Source organism: Carex rostrata, chromosome 22 (assembly GCF_964058835.1).
Source record: "Carex rostrata chromosome 22, lpCarRost1.2, whole genome shotgun sequence".
Lineage (NCBI taxonomy): Eukaryota > Viridiplantae > Streptophyta > Magnoliopsida > Poales > Cyperaceae > Carex > Carex rostrata.
Genome location: NC_135939.1, coordinates 1,561,915 through 1,580,650, shown reverse-complemented (window position 1 = coordinate 1,580,650; position 18,736 = coordinate 1,561,915). Strand labels below are relative to the sequence as shown.

Below are 18,736 nucleotides of genomic sequence, written 5' to 3'. Positions count from 1 at the left end.
TGAGGGTTCTATCCACTTGTTGGGAATCACTAGCTAGGAGTTGCAAACAAATCAATTATGCAAAATAACTTCCTTCTAAATTTTTGTTTAAACAAAACACACACTTTTATAGTCTTGTATGGCCTCTCCCCCCACATTCTCTGCTTTAAAGCATGCAATATCTTATTGTTGAAGATTCCAAAGAAATAATTAAGACTTATGTATATATATCTACACTTTGTTCTCGAAATTTGTTTAAGAGCTCTGGTACAACAGGAGCAAGTACTTGCACGGTACACTACAGCTTGCAAGAATAAAGAGGGCTGCCTTTTGTTATTCACTTATTCCTTGTGTTGGATTAGAATTTTTGTTTGTTCTATTCAACCCAATCCTTTGTTCATGATATATAATTTTTCCGGAAAAGTTTGGCCATTTCATTCTGCAAATAAAGTCATTAGCCAGGGATAGTCATGTAATTAATTATAATAGGTAGAAATGTATTACAGTGAATGCTGCATTGTTGTAGGTACAAACATGTTTTGCTGATGGAAAAATGAACTGTTGCAAGAAGCTGCAAACTATTCTTAGTGGATACACAATAAGCTGGTTGCAAAATAACTTGCATTGCCTGAACTGAAACAGAAACAAATGACATACATTATTTGATATTATACCTACATATATAAGTTCATATATTAATTCCTCAATCATATGGGGAAATCGGAGTTCTACCATGGTTCCCTTGCCATGTCAAAGTCTACGATCTTACTACCAGATCCCTCTCCCAGACTTTTCGGACCAACAGCTGATGTGGGTCCGTTAGCATAAAACCCAAAGATCTGCATATCAAGGCCAACCCCATCCTCACCCGAGTTTCCCAAATGCAGCATATCAGCATCCCCTGCCTCGCCAATCTTGTCATTACCTGGGAGCGCTGACATAGCAACCCTCTCACCCTCTGCTTCTCTGTACTGAGCCAGGTAGGATTTAAGTGGAACGACATAGTTCTCAAAACCGAGTGTGGTCATTGCCCACAGAAGATCATCTCCATTTATGGTCTTTCTCTTCTCCCTCTGACACTTGTCAGAGGCTTCGCCAGTCACAAAGCTGATAAACTCCGACACGCATTCCTGCACTTGTGCATATTGAAACATACTTTAATTTGCTTACATTTAATGCATATAAACATATTCATGCATCCAACAAAACAAACATAAAACCTGTACGGTCTCTTTTCCCTCCTTGGATATTTTTGCGTTTGCAGGGAGGGACCGCTTCATGATGCGGCTGACATTGGCAATAGGAAGGAAGCGATCCTGCTCCCTTGGTGGGGACTGAGAGCCAGCCCGAGCAGCTGCAGCTGCAGCTGAACCAGATTCTGTGTCTGAAGGAGGAGTGCCATTGGGACTTGTATTGTGGTAGTGAATGTTGTTTCTTCTACTCTTCATAGCATTCAGTTATAGTGCGGAAGGAATGTTATTAGCTAAGAGAGCGAGCACAGAGACTGGTGTTCTTTAAATGGGGAGGAATGAGGAGTGATGCAAAGAATTTATGAGCTGCAAGTGGCATGACAAGGTGGGAAACGATGCAGATGCAAAGCTATCTGGTTTGATTTTATTCACTTTTGAGGTTCTTTGTCTTTGCATCTTGCCACAGACAATTAGCTCTCCATCTTCATTCTCCAAGTATAAATGCATGCAATATATGTTTAATAGCCTAACAATGTATTTTTTTTATTTAATTTAATAAGTAATAAAAATAGTAATTTTTTTGTTTATGATGAAACCAAAACTTTAGACAATTTATTATGTCATTGTATGGTACATAACTTGTGAATTTAGCATTCAGATAGGCGTCAGAAACGGGTCTTCTATTTTTTTTTTCCATTGCATCATAGCCACCAAAAAAAAGTACTGCCTATGTTCATCTTTCTTTCTTTCAGTCACATCCAACAATAATGGAAGAATCAGGACAAAAAAAGGTACAAAGTTTGATCATATATTTCTTCAAAACAAAAGAGAGGTCCAAACAATATCTCCGTGTCTTAGTGTCTATGATGTAATTAAAACAGTCATTTAGTTAATTAGTTCAGTGCACATATAAGGTTAATTATATTCTTTTTATATTAGTTATTGCCGGTATTAAAATATTAAGATAGTTAAAAAGCAATGCCTTATAAAGAAAGAGATACCATAAATGAGAAAGAAAGCGACCCCGGTAGTAAAGCCTAACAATATTCTGTCCTTCGACCAAACCGAGGCGACACTTCACACTTGACACTTCTCATGTGAAGGAATTATGCTTTGCATTTGTTACATGTGTTAATTAAAATAAAGCTGATCAATTTATTGGTCAGTGAAGCAATACTTTATTTGTACTTTAAAAAAAAATGTATAGATTGGATTCGTTTCCATCATTTTTTCATTGATCAAATGGATGAGAATGAGATATTTATTACTTAATAGGTAATGCGCAACAATTAAATAACTGTACTGTCTTTCAATGTCAAATTATCCACAGACACAATTTTGACTGGAAATGATAGTCAGAACCAAATTGATAAAATGGAGGAAATTGCCATTCCAGCTTATGATCTGATGGAGGTTCAAGATTTCGGTTGGTGTTTTCCTTTGAGGTTGTGCGAGTCAGGCTGTGTATCTACGGACTTGTACTTAAAAATAAATAAATAAATAATTAAATTTAATCCAGAAAAAAATTAAGGTACAAATTATTCGTACAAGCATAAATGGTTTCTGATTTTGAAAAAAGACAGAATTTGTGGCTTCTCTTATAACGGTGATTTCATCATCTTTGATTTCAATAGTTTCAGAAAAAAAAAACCTATTATCATATTTGCAGGAACTCAGTTTTTCTCTGTTATTTGCAAAATACCACTTTATTTATTTATTTATTTTGTAAAAATTAACTCAGAAGTACACTTTTAAGTTCTGACCACCATCACATATTCTGATATTCAAAAGCAACCAATGGTAGCTGTAAATGATTAAAAAAAATCTCATTAAGGGGATTTCCTCATTCTCACATTTTTATTCTCCCTTCTCCAATTTTAGTTGGAATTACAACAAACAAAAGGTACTAGAGAATTGAGAAAAAAAAAATTTCCATTGTGTCTACCTGTTGGTCATGACAGACAACCCTGATTATACCATCAATTAACATATATGTAGATTACTGATATCTAATTAAACTAACCTAAGACTGTCCTCAAAACAGATTGTATAAAGTAAAAAAATAAAGGTGAGGCAGAGAGGACAGGTAAAGAAGTCACATCCTATATATTCTAATTTTGGAGGTGAGATCAGTGAGAAAAATCGCTCAAATTTAGATATAGAGAGATATGTTTTGAAATTCGTGCCAAACAAAAACTGACGATTCAGATCTCATTATTCTACTCAATCAAGTATTGCACGAATTCGTATCCTATATCTCAAACTTTGCGTGACTTTATGGAAAATCTCAACCGTTTAAATACATTCTACACAAATCTCAAAGCACAAATACTGACCCCCTACATCATCCTCGAACAGGCACCGGACACATCGGTCACGCAAAAGTTGAGATATCTCAGAGGATACGCACTCAGAGTGAGTGCGCATCCTCTGAGATATCTCAACTTTTGTGTGACCGACATGTCCGGTGCCCATTCGAGGTGATGTTTGTACTTTGAGATTCGTGCTGAGCGTATTTAAACGGTTGGGATTTTCCATAAAGTCACGCAAAGTTTGAGATATCTCAGAGGATACGAATTCGCATACTCTTCGGTGCCAAGCGCTCTCTAAAGTCTAAATTGCATGGGAAATTTTGGGCCAGCCCTGTTAATACTGATTATCTCATACAAGCCCAATTTGGGCCGGTTATCTTGATTAGTGCAGATAAATGGCCCAAAAAAACTGATTTAAACAATATCTCCGTACTAAACTACTAATTTTGTCTTTATGCGTTAGGTAATTCAACAACCCAATTACCCAATACACTTGTCTGGAGTCTGGAACAGTGTTGCTGTCTTCATGTCTGTTTTGAATCAGCTAATTATAGCATGATTTGATTAATGAGAATCTTATTTGAGCAGCTGGTCATTATCCAGTACAGTGGGAAAACCAATACGGTGGGGTTATTGCCAGGCCAATTTTTTTTTTTTTAATGATAATTATAGCAGGGCTACCTGATCCATTACGGAAGGAACTTTCTTTCTAGGTACTCTAGGATATCCTATCATGAATAATGAGCAATCTCAGCCGTCCGATTTAACCCGTCATGAATCTCAAAGATCCCTCTTACACGTGCATCTAATGCTATTCCGTGAAAGCATCACTCGATTGGGATTGTATAGAGTGATGCGTTACTCGTGAGGATACGCTTTCGTAGGTTCAATGCACATCCGACCTAATTTAGATTCGATGAACAATGCTTCTGTTCAATCTGCTTCAATATGTGTGCGTGCCGCTGTAAGATTCGTGCATTCCCGCTTCAATATTTGTGCAGATGCATGGACCCATCTTCAAGTGTGTCGGATAAAAGCGATGCCCATCAAAACTAAATTTGAGTCCAATAGACATCCTACTCTTTTCTCATCAAATTTTTGTACCAATTTTTTTATGACATTAAAAGAATATAAAGTAAATGTATAATATAACGGACTGCATAACAAACTATATAAAAAATTGAGTAAAGCTAGGGTGTGACGTGCTCATCAAGAAAGTTTGGTGAACATAACTCCAAAAGTATATCGGATCGACGTCAAATGCCGAATCCAAGCCATTGAAATCCATGTACTTCATGAGTGATGCATATACATGCAAAATTTTGAAAGTTTCGAGTTTATTTGCTACACAGTCAAGTGGTCAAAGAAATAATAAAAATTGAATATATAAAATAACTTATAAATTAACTTATAAAATGTTCATTTCTTTGACCACTTAACTGTGTAACAAATAAACTCGAAACTTTCAAAATTTTGCATGTATATGCATCACTCATGAAGTGCATGGATTTTAACGGTTTGAATTTGACATTTGACGTTGATCCGATATACTTTTGTAGTTATGCTCACCAAACTTTCTTGGTGAGCACATCACACCCTAGCTTTACTCTAAAAAATTTATTGCTAACTCATTATATCCTATTTAAGTACAGTATGTCTCTTTAATTATATTTTGTCAATATTTTTAAATTTGGACTATATTTTTTAATAAAGATATTAACTGAATTAGTTTAACTTCACGCAGTGCACAATCAATGGAGATAAAAGAAAAGGTATATGTCTGATTTACTGCACGAAGTCAAATCAGGTTTGCCAATATCTTTACTTAATTTATCTTAGTTCGATTTGGATTTGTTGTAATCCTTGTTATTTTTAAATTTTGTTTTTCAACGACTCCTGCACAGACCTAACTAAAAAAATTATCTCTAAAAGTCGAAATCACTTTTATTCGGTCAAATTTGGACCGTCAATGCTGATAATAATTAAAGAAGTTTGGAAAAGAAGCTGTGAAGTAGACAAATTTAGGTCAACTTGTGAGAGCTAAATGTACTAGTATATTTCTCGTAGACTTTGCCGTACAGAGGCCGCATAAGTCTTACATTTCTTAGAGCATCTACATTTCTGAAACTCTTTGAGTTTCTAATCTGATGTGGCAGTTTTTAAACCAGTTTCAGGGATGCAGATGAGTTTCTTATTTAGCAACTTTGCTCCAAAGTTTCTTAATAAGAAACCGTTTATAAACTCTGACGTGGCCAAATAATTCGCTGAAAATTTTTTCTCTTGTAATTTATTTGCTGATGTGGCAATTAAGAAACTCTAATTTTGAGTTTCAGGGATATGAGGGTTTATAAACTTTCAGAGATAAAGTTTCTAAAAATTAGTTAACAGTTATTTAGAAACTCCAAGAGTTTCAGGGATGTAGATGCTCTTAGTTGACTGTAGCACCGAATGTGCTATAGTTGAATCCTTATAACTAGAATTAAACAGGTCAGATAAATATTTATAAAAATATTTTATAAAAAATAAAACGAATCTAAACTATTATCTAAAGTATTTCCATTCATATATGTAGGTGTGTTTGAAATACGTCATATACAATGGAAGTGATGCAAGAATTCAATATCTTAATCTCATGTAATTTTACTTATTCTAGGAAGCCAAATTTTATTATCAAACGAGTAGCAGTCGGCTTATATGGATACAATGAATTTTTTTTTTTTTTAGGTAAAAGTTGGACGTCAAACAATTTAATTATTTTAATATTCATGTTATTATATTAAAGAAGTTTTCCATCCGAATTTTAAACTTATGACTTCCACATGAGACTTTTTTTTTTTTTTAAATTCATAGTAGTAGTTACCAGGAGTACAGACAAATAAAAATGTTTACAACTTCAAAATTTAAATAAACTAACTATACTAACTACTCTATACCAGAATTCCTGATTTTTTTTATTAATATCCAAAAAAATAATTAAATTTCAAAAACTAATCAAAGTTACACCAGATTTCGAAATCCATCCAAACCGCAAATTTTTTTTGCGGTAATTCAGTCTAAAACCGCAAAAAAAAATTGCTGTTTTGGAATTCCAAAACCACAAAAAAATTTGCGGTTTAAAAAAAAAAAACCGCAAAAAAATTTTACAGTTCCAATTTTTTTTTTCATTTTTCAGATTTTTTTATTTTTTATATTGAAATATTAGAAATATTTAAAATATTTCTTTGCAAATAGATGGAATACTATATAATTTGATTTATTAGAAAGTCTACTACAAATAACCCAGATCAACATTTTTCATGCCGGATTTTTTGTGGTTGTAAGAAAAATTAATATATTTCTTTATGAGTTACTGGAAAAAAATAAAAAGATTCTGAGTTATTGATCCCGTTTTAAAAGTCACTTCTAGGTAATACAAAAAATATTGTGATTCTTCTAGTACATTTAATTTATAAAAAGTTGTATCTATTTTGAAAATTCTTTTTAATAACAATCATTAAATAACTTAAAATTTTAGATATGTGTATTGATGAGTCATATAACATGATAATTAAATTATAAAACCTCTGCTTTTGAGATTTTTCTACAAGTAGAACGAGTAATTACAATTAAATGAACCTTTGATAATTGTACAATTTCCTAATCTATTCTCTCTCTCTAAAAAAAAAAGTGGCCTGATTATTGAATATTACCAAGATAAAATTCACAAAGAAAGATGTACATCAAGCCTCCAAATGACTATTACCAATTTATTAATTACCAGCAATCTGCAACAGTGAATTTGCTTCAGGTTAGTGTAATAATTAGGTTTCAGCTAGAGACTAATTGGTAATATTACCCAATAAAATGGAAACCTAACTAGCCTAACCTGCCTGACTGAGAACACGAAAAAGGCTTCTAAATCATCAGCAATTTAGAGATATAGTTAAAAAGTAGAAAGTATGATTTTTTTTTTTTTATAATACCTTAATTGATAATTTTTTAAAATATTCTTAACTCAAAGATAAAAAAATAAAAAAATTATAGATATGTTGTTAGGTGCTTGGATAATTTATTTAATATAATTTAAATATAATTTGATAATCTATTCAATCTTGTCATGTAAAAACATGCATCAATATTTTTTATTGTCTTTATATGTGTGCATCGTGTGGATCATATCTGTGAAATTGAATTTCAACCTTTTGTATTTTATTTTTCTCTGTATTATCAACCATCAAGTTAAAATTATATTTTAAATCAACAAGCTAGTTGATTTAAACATCGAAATTGATATATCCGACAAGTTTATATAACCAAAAGTTTTTCAGCTAAATAGCTATATAATATTTTTGCCAAATCTTTATAGGAAATTATTCATGTGGATTAAGTATGTTATATAATAGAGAATTAGTCTTTTGTATAATTGAGGTAACATTTTTCACATAGAAAGCCGCATGTTATAAACCTGTTTGGAGAATCGATTTCTCATGAATAGTTAAAGTTGAAAGAATTGATCTCATATTTTATCTTAAAAAAAAAGAAAAGCACGCTGTATCATAGTGACAATTGAATAATTTGGATTCGGTTCGGCGTGGTTAAAAATTCGTGATTCGAAAATAATTCGAGTGTAATACGAAAAATGATTCGGAATTGTCTAGATTAGAGATCGCAGTTTCACAAGGAAGCAAAAATAAAAAAAAATATTATGGAAAAAATTCAAAGAAAATTAGGAAATAATTCGTATAATTTGGAAAAGATTTGTAAAATTCGCGAATAATTCGTGAATCTTGCAACTATGCGATGTATAATAACTGAAATTATTTGTATTAATTAATACTCCGTCAGTCAAAACAGGAAATAATTATGCTGATAGAAATAAAATTTAGCGATTACCTTTTTTAACCGAAAGCAACTCTGTGCTTTTCATAGCATCTAAAAATTAAATAAAGTACGCCTGAGGGCAATTAATTAAAGATCCCATTTGCCTTAATCGTGATTAATCACCCCAGCGCCGTGACCCGGTGCCACATTAAAGAACTCAAATGATTAGCAGGGCCCTCTCTTTGCACGGTCCTGATTAATTCCATGTTAGGTAACCCACCTCCCACTTTTCATCTGCGCCGTCTATTTTGTATTAAATTACGCACGAGCGCAGAGTCTTTCCTTTTCTCGGTTTTGACTGATTCTGACGTGGCACCCTCGGGGGACATACGACTTTGACCGTACTGCCGTGGTGCTCCCCGTTCCGTCTCTTTCTCTCGTGTCTCTGCGCTTTTGATTCCATGTGCCATTCTATTATGTTGACATTCGTCTGTCCGTTGAAAGTAGGCTTGATCATATCATCATAGTGACAAATGAAAAGTTCGTGTTAAGTTTGGCGGGATAAAAAAATCATGATTTGTGAATAAAATGTATTATATTTTATTTTATTTTATTTGGTATTCAGTTCGAAAACGTTAAATAATGAATCAAACGCAAATTAATCTCGAGTTATGTTACTATGAGCTTGATACCGTACTTGGCAATTTAATATTAAGAAAGCAATAACAAATGTAGGGTCTATACATTACGACACAAGAAAAAAAAAACAAAAGATCTTTCTCACGGGCAACGCCGCAACGGGCAGGGGTGTCACGGTCAGCAGCAGCTCTCTGCACGCGAAAGGCCAAACCCTCACTTATGAGCTCTGACCACCAAAGCCAACAAAAGAAAATGAAATTTAAAAGCTAGCTGTCGAATTTCACTCAAAGGCTCAAAAGAAAGGAGATAAGGCGAAAAGGAAAAAAAAAAATTACATTCTTATCAGTTGAAAAAGTAAAAGCCCAGAGAAAGAGAGAGAGGAAGAGGAAGAGGAAAGGGGGAGAGAAAGGAGGGAGATAAAAAGCCATAAAGTCTGGTCGAATCTGGTCTGGATCGCTTTCGAATCCTCGATCCCTTTCGATCGTGGAGTGACGCGTCGTCTGTGGTGTGGATCGGATCGGCGTCTCTATTCATTGAAATGGCGCTGGATTCGAGCTTATTCTGAGCTTGGATTTAGGGTTTCTTCTCGGAGCTGGGGCAATGGAGATGGATCTGGCGCATTAGAGGAGTGTATTCTCGTTGGTTAGAAATGGCAGCGCCGGGTGAGCTGTGGTCCTGGTTACTGTGGATGATCCTGTTACTTCACCCTTTCGCTAGAGTTGGCGCTAATATGGAAGGTGAGTAGTAGTTCCTGGAAAGCTTGCTAGTTATTGATGTACTCCTATTTTTGACCGATCTGTTTGTGTATGGATAGCTATGTGCTTTTTGGCTTATTTCAGGATTGACTAGAAATTGTGGGGGAATTTTGACTTTTACAATATAGCAGTCTCTTTCCTGCTAAGTATGGAAATTGGAAGTATTTGTCTTAAAGACATTGTCAATATTTCATATTCTATTTTGAATAATAATTAGAACCGAGAGATTGTGTGGCTTTCATAAGTATTTTTTTTAGCGTGTTACTGTTATATATATACTTCACTTTATCGAGATTTGCATACTTTTTAGTTTGTTTTCATTCGAGATATCTTATTATCAAATTTACTAGATTTTTGGAATAATTAAAAGAAAAATCTAAACTATCACTCTCAAAAATTAATAAGCTACTTAAGTGGCATTTATAGTGTGATTTTGCTACTGGAAATTAATTTCATGATGGAACATGAAATCTGTAATACTTTCAAAAGGAATAAGCCCTGGTCTATTTAGCTCTGCTACTCCAATTTGGGCTACCCTCTTGTTCTTGAACCAATAATTGGCTAAACTTTTCTTCCCTTTTTTTTCTAAAAAAAGGAGCTGCCCACCTACATGACAAACTAGGAGCTAGCTTGAGTTGTATAATGAGCTATTTGTTTTATTGATTTAAATTTTGACTTAAAACGCGGTTACATCAATTAGAGACCAGTCAGATCTCTCTTCTATTCTTTACCCATATTCTGGAAATGTGTGCATTTTTCATTTACTTCCTCTTAATCAGGACTGATCAAATTCAAACTTTGTTAATATTGTTTCATTTTCACGGCTTTTTCCTGTTGAGGACTGAAATTCATTTGTTCCCTTAAATTCTGTTTCTATGATTTATGATTTTGTACATAGTTACAATATCAGTTTCTATATTAATTTTATACAATGACAATTTTCACTGATATTGCAGGTGATGCTCTGCACAGTTTACGGACGAATTTGAATGATCCCAACAATGTGCTTCAGAGTTGGGATCCCACACTGGTTAACCCTTGCACATGGTTCCATGTCACATGCAACAATGATAACAGTGTCATTAGAGTGTAAGTCGTCTCTAGTATTTGATAACTTATAACCAAGAAGCTTTATGCAGCTTATGCAGGTTTTATGTTTTGATTTTTCTTTGTTTTTCCCCTCAGGGATCTCGGAAATGCTGCGCTTTCTGGTACCCTTGTCCCACAATTAGGGCAGCTGAAAAATCTGCAATACTTGTAAGTTCTGATCCCTACATAAATTGATGTTCTAATCCAGATTCTTTTTTCACTTTTGGATAATTTTAGCTTTGACTCGATTATTTGGTTGGTTTTGTGGGAGTAAGAAGTGGCATCTTACTTTAGCATGTTACTTGGTTGATATATCATAATTAATCTTGCTCTTTCTCTCTTTTGATGTTTTTCTTGTGCTGTCCATGTCATCTACCTAACTCACAAATTTACCAGTTTTAAAATAGATGCTGTATGTTGAACATTTGTCGATAGGACAATTTTTGGGTTTATTACTGACAATAGAAGTGTCTAATATGACATCATGTGACAGGGAGCTATATAGCAACAACATAAGTGGCATAATTCCAAGCGAATTGGGAAACCTAACAAACTTGGTGAGCTTGGATCTGTATTTGAACAACTTTACTGGACAAATTCCTGATTCACTTGGAAACTTATCCAAGCTAAGATTTCTGTAAGTGTTCTCATGATTTTCCTTCAACGCAATGAAATTATTGTCAAAGTTTTTTCATTCATGTTATCATAATTCTAGGAACCTTTCTGGTGCATAAAGGTAAAATGTAAACCTCGTCACCACGAGGTCCTATACCATTGCTAACTGTAAACTCCAAATATGCCAAATGTGCGTTGCAACATGGAAAGTTATATTTTCTATACTTTTCGGTTTGCCATTTTGTGGATAACTGTTATTGCTCATTATTCTCTCTACTTAACACGAATGAGGCTTAGGCTGCCTATGGGTGGAAGTTTTCTGCTTGCCCTTTTGCCAACTTTAATGTTGTAATAAATATATAGAAAATAACATTTTTACTTTTGAAAACTCGTGCAGTCGGCTTAACAACAACAGTCTCTCTGGTTCAATTCCAAAATCTTTAACCAGCATCACTGCCCTCCAAGTTCTGTAAGTTATATTTATCTTTTCCTTATTAATTAATTTTCTTTTTCTCTTTTATAACTCACAATTCCATATATTTCAAACAGGGATCTCTCAAATAACAATTTATCTGGAGAAGTTCCCTCAACTGGTTCCTTTTCACTATTCACCCCCATCAGGTAACAACTCCAATCAAGTTTGTTTTCTTTGTCTTACTTCCCTAATTGATTCCAATTTCTATAACTTTGTTTTCGTAAATTCAACTTGCAGTTTTGCAAATAACCCTCTATTATGTGGTCCTGGCACCACTAAACCCTGCCCTGGTGCCCCACCATTTTCTCCACCTCCTCCATATAACCCTCCTACACCAGTGCAATCTCAAGGTATGTAATATCTATGACAACTCTTTTTTTTTTTTTTTTTTTTCCTTGGCACTCGCATTCATTAATTTCCATTTTAAACAGGAAATAGTGCATCAAGCACTGGAGCAATTGCTGGTGGTGTTGCTGCTGGTGCTGCCTTGCTATTTGCTGCACCTGCCATTGCTTTTGCGTGGTGGCGCCGCAGAAAACCACAGGAACACTTCTTCGATGTTCCTGGTAATTATTGTCAACAAACCTTATGTAGCAATACAAAATTAGTATGGCTAACTTAAGTAACCTTCCTATGAGTTCCATCACAAACCTTCATATAAGTTCAATCACCAGCCTATAATTTTTGTCTGTAATTAGTAATTAGTAATTAATAATGCAATGGGTAGTTTGCAAAATAGACCTCAATTCCTCCAATGACGAGGAATACAGACTTGCGAGCCTTCTCTGTTTAAGAAGCAGCAAAAGAAATAAAGCAACCTTATAATTAATATATCAATTTCCCTTTCAGCTGAGGAGGACCCAGAGGTTCATCTTGGCCAGCTCAAGAGATTCTCACTTAGAGAGTTGCAAGTTGCCACTGACGGATTCAGCAACAAGAACATACTTGGAAGAGGTGGCTTTGGTAAAGTCTACAAAGGACGGCTTGCAGATGGTACATTGGTGGCCGTCAAGAGGTTGAAGGAGGAGAGGACGCCCGGTGGAGAGCTCCAGTTCCAAACAGAGGTGGAAATGATTAGTATGGCAGTACACAGAAATCTGTTACGTCTCCGTGGGTTCTGTATGACCCCTACAGAGAGGTTGCTTGTATATCCCTACATGGCCAATGGGAGTGTCGCTTCCCGCTTACGAGGTAGTTTGCCTTTTTTCCTTAAAAGGAACTGTGGTTGTGAATCTCGTCAGATATTAGCTGATCAATGCTAATAACTTGCATGGCAATTTAATGGAAGAACCCAAAAATCAATGTCCATAACTGAATGTGCTATGGGAGTATCATTTATTTCTACTATATATGTAGTGAAGTAAGATTCACCATAAAAATTATAGAAGAAAGAGACATGTACTATATGCTGCTGGTTGATCAACCGTCTGGTTATGCATGGTACATGTTCTAATTTTGAGAGATCTCAGATATGGGATATTTATTACAGCTTAGTGTCTTTCTATTATTAGTTTTCAATAAACAACAAAATAGAGATGGTCTCTATAATTACAGTGTCTACTATTTTTTTTAGAGCGCCCACCTGCTGAACCACCACTTGATTGGCAAACACGAAGAAGGATAGCACTGGGATCTGCAAGAGGTCTCTCTTATCTACACGACCACTGTGACCCAAAGATCATCCATCGTGATGTCAAGGCCGCAAACATTCTTCTCGATGAGGATTTTGAGGCAGTTGTGGGAGATTTTGGGCTGGCCAAGCTTATGGATTACAAGGATACACATGTGACCACTGCCGTGCGTGGTACCATAGGTCACATTGCTCCTGAATATCTTTCAACAGGAAAGTCTTCTGAGAAGACAGATGTGTTTGGGTATGGTATTATGCTTTTGGAACTTATTACTGGACAAAGGGCATTCGATCTTGCCCGTTTGGCCAATGATGATGATGTGATGCTGCTCGATTGGGTACTTTGTTTCTTCTCTCTCTCAATGCATGCAAGAAGTTACATTTTTATTTTGTTTTTATAATCTGCGGTTAATAACCTACTAGATTGGTTAAATAAAGTTTAAAATTAAGGAAACGTGGTGATCTCTAACATTTTCCTTGATATAATTACACATCTAACCATACTCTATCTAGATGCTTAACTGATCTCTACTGGCAGGTAAAAGGGTTACTGAAGGAGAAAAGACTGGAAATGCTAGTGGATCCTGACTTACAGAACAACTACATAGAGCCTGAGGTTGAGTCACTAATCCAAGTTGCCCTGTTATGTACACAAGGCTCACCAATGGACCGGCCTAAGATGTCAGAAGTGGTGAGAATGCTTGAAGGAGACGGCCTTGCAGAAAGATGGGAGGAATGGCAAAAGGTGGAGGTGGTAAGGCAAGAGGTTGAGATGGGCCCACACCGGCCCTCTGAATGGATTGTTGATTCGACTGATAACCTTCATGCAGTCGAGTTATCAGGCCCAAGATGATAAATCATTGTTTCATTCCAGATACTGTTTAGTGCTTCTGATGATCTGTAAGACCTTTAGTGTATGGTAATATAATGTTCTTATTTGTTTATATTGAGTTAGAAGAAGGGGGCTTAAGTGGAGTATCTCTTTCAAAATTTGTTCTCAAGTTTATAATGGGTTTTCTTGGTGGTTGGGTTTCATGGGGGTGAAAGTAAATGACAGTATTGGGGGAAATATGAAGTGTTGTATTTTACAAGAATTGGTGGTTTTTGGTTATTTACTTGGGTGAACAAGTGATACATGAAATTTGGTGACAGCTAACTAGCATTTTTTTTTCCTTTGTTAGTGACTGAGTTGTACTGTAATCAGACTTGCAAAGGTAATTTGGTCATGTTTTGCATTCTGCCTAATAAACACAAATTTAGTCTTGTTAAGAGCTTTGTTGTTGTCTCATCATTTTTTTTTCTTAACCATTTAAATTTCTTGAATTTTGCAAGTGATATATGCACTAGTTCCACCAGGCCATTGTCTTGGACTTGTGCAACTGCAAATACGCCAATGGAAAAGTATCAGGTGCTTTGAACACTGCTTACTGTTAGATCTAGATATAGCGTCCATCTCTTTCTTCGTGTTGTCATCCTTGTTTGCATTGCAAGATGCATGCTTCGCTACTGTTTCTTACAAAGTAATAATGGACTTGCTACTGTGAGTCGGTCTGGATACTCAGTTACCTGAATCAATTTGTAGCGACGTCAAGTTTTAATGGATTGAGCTCACACGTCAGGTTACTGTAAAGAGTAAGGCATCCTATATACATGTTATATCGGTGGAGAGTACAAGGAACAATTATCCTATGAGGAGGGTTCAAATGCCTCCATGTTTTTGTGCCTCCATCATGCCTCTATCTCTCTCCATTATTTTCAAAGTTCAAATAGTCGATCCGAACCGCTCAACCTAACCTCCATACTAAAATATGTTTGGAGACCAAATTTTATATTTTTAGAAATTTTTTTACTATTTTCTTAGATAGGTACAAAATCAGTAAATTTGAACCATCTAAAAACAATATTTTTTTACCTATCTAAAAAAATAGTAAAAAAATTCCTAAAAATATAAAATTTGGTCTCCAAACATATTTTAGTATGGAGGTTAGGTTGAGCGGTTCGGATCGACTGTTTGAACTTTGAAAATGATAGAAAGAGATGGAGGCACAAAAACATGGAGGCATTTGAACCCTCCTCATTATCTTATTAAAATAGTTCACTGTATCACACAAGCTCTCTTTTTGAAGTCTCTAGCATACATCTACAAACTCAGAATTTAACATATTATAATAACTTTTTCATTTTTTATTTATCTCAAGGTTTATGTTTTCCTAACTTCTACTTCTTTCTGATTCTTTTTTTATTAAAAAATGTTTGACTTTTTTTTTCCTGAATTACAAAATATATACATCGGGAAAAAAGCTATAAATGACTCGATTTGACGTGCCACAACATAGGAAACTGTCCATATTTTTACTTGCTGAGGTTTTTAGATAAATTAGGATCCTAGGTTATGGTTTATCAACCCTCTCGTAGTATTGTTATTAGTCAGTCTCATAGATGTGTGAATTACAGAATTATATCCAAATTTAAAGTGGATCATAAGAATAATATTGAGGGCCTTATTTGTAAATATTTATATATATAGGAGTAAGAGCATCTCCAACAGTGATTGTTTATGGATTGCTTATGCTGACGTGTCAATTGTTTTTGTAATTGCTGGGTTGTATGGCTATTGCTTATTTAGCAATTGTTGGAAAGAATTGCTTAATAAGAAATTATTTTCTAAAGATGAGTTGGCCAAATGTTAAATTCTTATTGGTCAAATGTTTAATTCTCAATTGTTTGGTTGATTGCACCAATGTAAGAGTGGATTGCTTAATTTTTAAAATTTTCATAATTGTTAATTTAGCAATTAATTTCAATTGCTGGATTGGAGATGCTCTGAAACTAGAATGTTCTTTGGTTCACTAATTTCTTTGATGAAAACTTAATTTCAAAACTTATTGGATTAAATTCAAATGATAAAATCAAATTATTGAAATTGATCTACTTAACGAGCGATGTTTTTAAATGCAAGTTTTAATAAATCTTTGAATTAATTTGTATAGAGTAAACAGTAAAAAATAGTTAAAAATAAATGCATTAAAATAACTCATCAATATTTTCTATTATGACCGATGACTTATACTAAGTTAATTTGAAAATCTATAAATTATATATGTAAACTGTATCTATCTAGTAAATTTCAACATTTGGGATTCGTAGTTTGATATCATCTAAGAAATTTTAAAATTAAACTTTCCAAATTCATTGATGAGCTTGAAAGCACTCTAAGTTTACTCTAAATAGATATTATAATAGAGGATTTCCAACCGATAATTCGAATTCATACAAAACACATAACACATTAAATAAGAGGTACTTTGTTGCGTGTCCACATGGCACATGCACGAATGGAAACCTTCTAATTTATGTTGCTGCTCTGCATCATCACCGATTCACCGTTTTAATGAGCAAGTGAAGCGTGAATCTTGCACGCATCTCCATCCGTCCAATCTGCAGCGGAGATTTTACTATATTACAGACTCGAGATGCAATACCTCATCAACGGATCTTCTTTTCTTATTTGAAGCCAAATTAATCATTTTTTTTTTAAAGAAGATGTCAATTAATAAAACGAAAATCACATTATATTGTATTTGCGAACCGGTACTAACATTGATACCACAACAGTATTATAAACAAAATAAAGATCAACAAAACACGATATTAAGACAATACCAACGAAAAATAACCTGCAAAAAAAACATATAGACTAATAGGAGCATCTACTAACACTACCACATATGACACAATTATGCAAAAAGGCCCCTGCATTAGTAAAAATCACAAAAGTTGCCTTCAACTTCCTAGGCCTTCATCTTCAAACCTGTCCGCCATCGAATGCCCTATCCCAAGCATAGGGGTCGTATCCTCCCCATCCTCCATAGGGATGGTAAGCAAACCTTCTAATAGGCCCTTAACATCATGAGACAGCACAAATGTTAGTTTCTCAAGCGCATTATATTTTTGATTGGAACACCAAAACTTAACAATAGCTATAATCTGAACCCCAAATTAATCATGTCTCAGTCAATCTAATGATTTTCTCAAGTATGTAGAGATTTTCTGTGTTTTTTAGATTGTCATTACCGACTGGGCCTCACAGTAGGAGTGTAAACGGATCGGATTTTATCCGGATCCGAATCCTGAAAATTATAAATTATCCGATCCGTACCCGTATTCGAGACTATCCGTATCCGTATCCGAAAAATTATAACGGATAAAGATACGGTAAGACTTTTAAATATCCGTATCCGACCAGTTATACTTTTAAACCATAACAAATGTACTATATATTCTTAAATTGATTTATTAAATTACATATTGTAGCAATAATTTATTAAATTGCATATAGATATATATTTTAATGAATAATATAACACTATAATATAATTAGTGACTAATATTTTAATAGTATAATAAATATTTTATAATTAACAAGCTAATTATAAAAAATATCCGTATCCATCTAATATTCAATCCATATCCGTAACATTTAATATCTGATCCATATTCAAAATATCTGAGACTATCCGATCTGTATCCGACCGTTTACATCCCTACCTCACAGTCTATTTAGTACGCTTTTAGCTTTTACAGACTTGATGGATTTTATTAGTTTTAAATTGGGAAAATATTGGACCAACTGAATAGGCCAGCGCTGAATAGTCCGTTTCAATTGTACTTTGATCCATTGTTTTAAAATGTGGCCGCATGGGCTGCATATGCGGCCGCATATGCGTATGCGGTCGGCAGCCGCGCTCAGAACGGTCATGCAGTCATCCCATGCGGTTTTGAGCATGCGGCCGCATATGCGGTCCGAATATGCGGCCATGCAGTCCTCCCATGCGGATCAGCAGCCACCGTTGGATCAGCAATTTTCAAAGTGGCTTAATAAATAGTAAAAAAAATTCAGAAAAATGTAAAATTTGGTCTCCAAGCACATATTAATATGGAGAACAAGATGAACGGTTCGGATCGACGTTTTGGATTTTAAAATTTTTAATTTGGACCGTATGCATACGAATGCACATTAGTCACACACACTCTCTCTCTCTCTATATATATATACATGAATTTTTATTTTAAAATCCGCATATGCGGTATGCAGTGGCGTACCGCATATGCGGTATGCAGTGACGTTCCGCATGCATGAACAAAACCGCATTTTAAATGCGGTACGCAGTGACGTTCCGCATGCATGAACAAAACCGCATTTTAAAACACTGCTTTGATCAAAGTCACCGGAGGTGATCCGAATTCCAGTT

General features: G+C 34.6%; 2 protein-coding genes across 2 annotated transcripts; one reads left to right on the top strand and one right to left on the bottom strand.

Annotated features, from left to right (window-relative positions):
- Nucleotides 1-459: 459 nt before the first annotated feature.
- Nucleotides 460-1,536, bottom strand: LOC144574144 (nuclear transcription factor Y subunit B-1-like). The gene is made up of 2 exons (XM_078324011.1): nt 1,200-1,536; nt 460-1,109 (listed from the first exon to the last, which is right to left on the bottom strand). Exons 1-2 carry the CDS (start codon nt 1,425-1,427, stop codon nt 708-710), a joined length of 630 nt encoding a protein of 209 aa, XP_078180137.1. The 5' UTR covers nt 1,428-1,536; the 3' UTR covers nt 460-707.
- Nucleotides 1,537-9,153: 7,617 nt separating this feature from the next.
- On the top strand, nt 9,154-14,753 carry LOC144574431 (LRR receptor kinase BAK1). Its single transcript, XM_078324399.1, has 11 exons — nt 9,154-9,657; nt 10,632-10,764; nt 10,861-10,932; nt 11,258-11,401; nt 11,777-11,848; nt 11,929-12,000; nt 12,092-12,204; nt 12,286-12,420; nt 12,704-13,045; nt 13,428-13,822; nt 14,023-14,753. Exons 1-11 carry the CDS (start codon nt 9,570-9,572, stop codon nt 14,335-14,337), a joined length of 1,881 nt encoding a protein of 626 aa, XP_078180525.1. The 5' UTR covers nt 9,154-9,569; the 3' UTR covers nt 14,338-14,753.
- Nucleotides 14,754-18,736: the final 3,983 nt, after the last annotated feature.

Bases quoted from the DNA above. Each gene is read 5' to 3' on its own strand.
- LOC144574144 (XM_078324011.1), bottom strand. From the start codon at position 1,427: ATGAAGAGTAGAAGAAACAACATTCACTACCACAATACAAGTCCCAAT. The intron at 1,110-1,199 runs GTTTTATGTTTG...GCACAAGTGCAG, and splicing joins AGGGAAAAGAGACCGTACAG to GAATGCGTGTCGGAGTTTAT.
- LOC144574431 (XM_078324399.1), top strand. From the start codon at position 9,570: ATGGCAGCGCCGGGTGAGCTGTGGTCCTGGTTACTGTGGATGATCCTG. The intron at 13,046-13,427 runs GTAGTTTGCCTT...TATTTTTTTTAG, and splicing joins TGTCGCTTCCCGCTTACGAG to AGCGCCCACCTGCTGAACCA. The intron at 13,823-14,022 runs GTACTTTGTTTC...CTCTACTGGCAG, and splicing joins ATGTGATGCTGCTCGATTGG to GTAAAAGGGTTACTGAAGGA.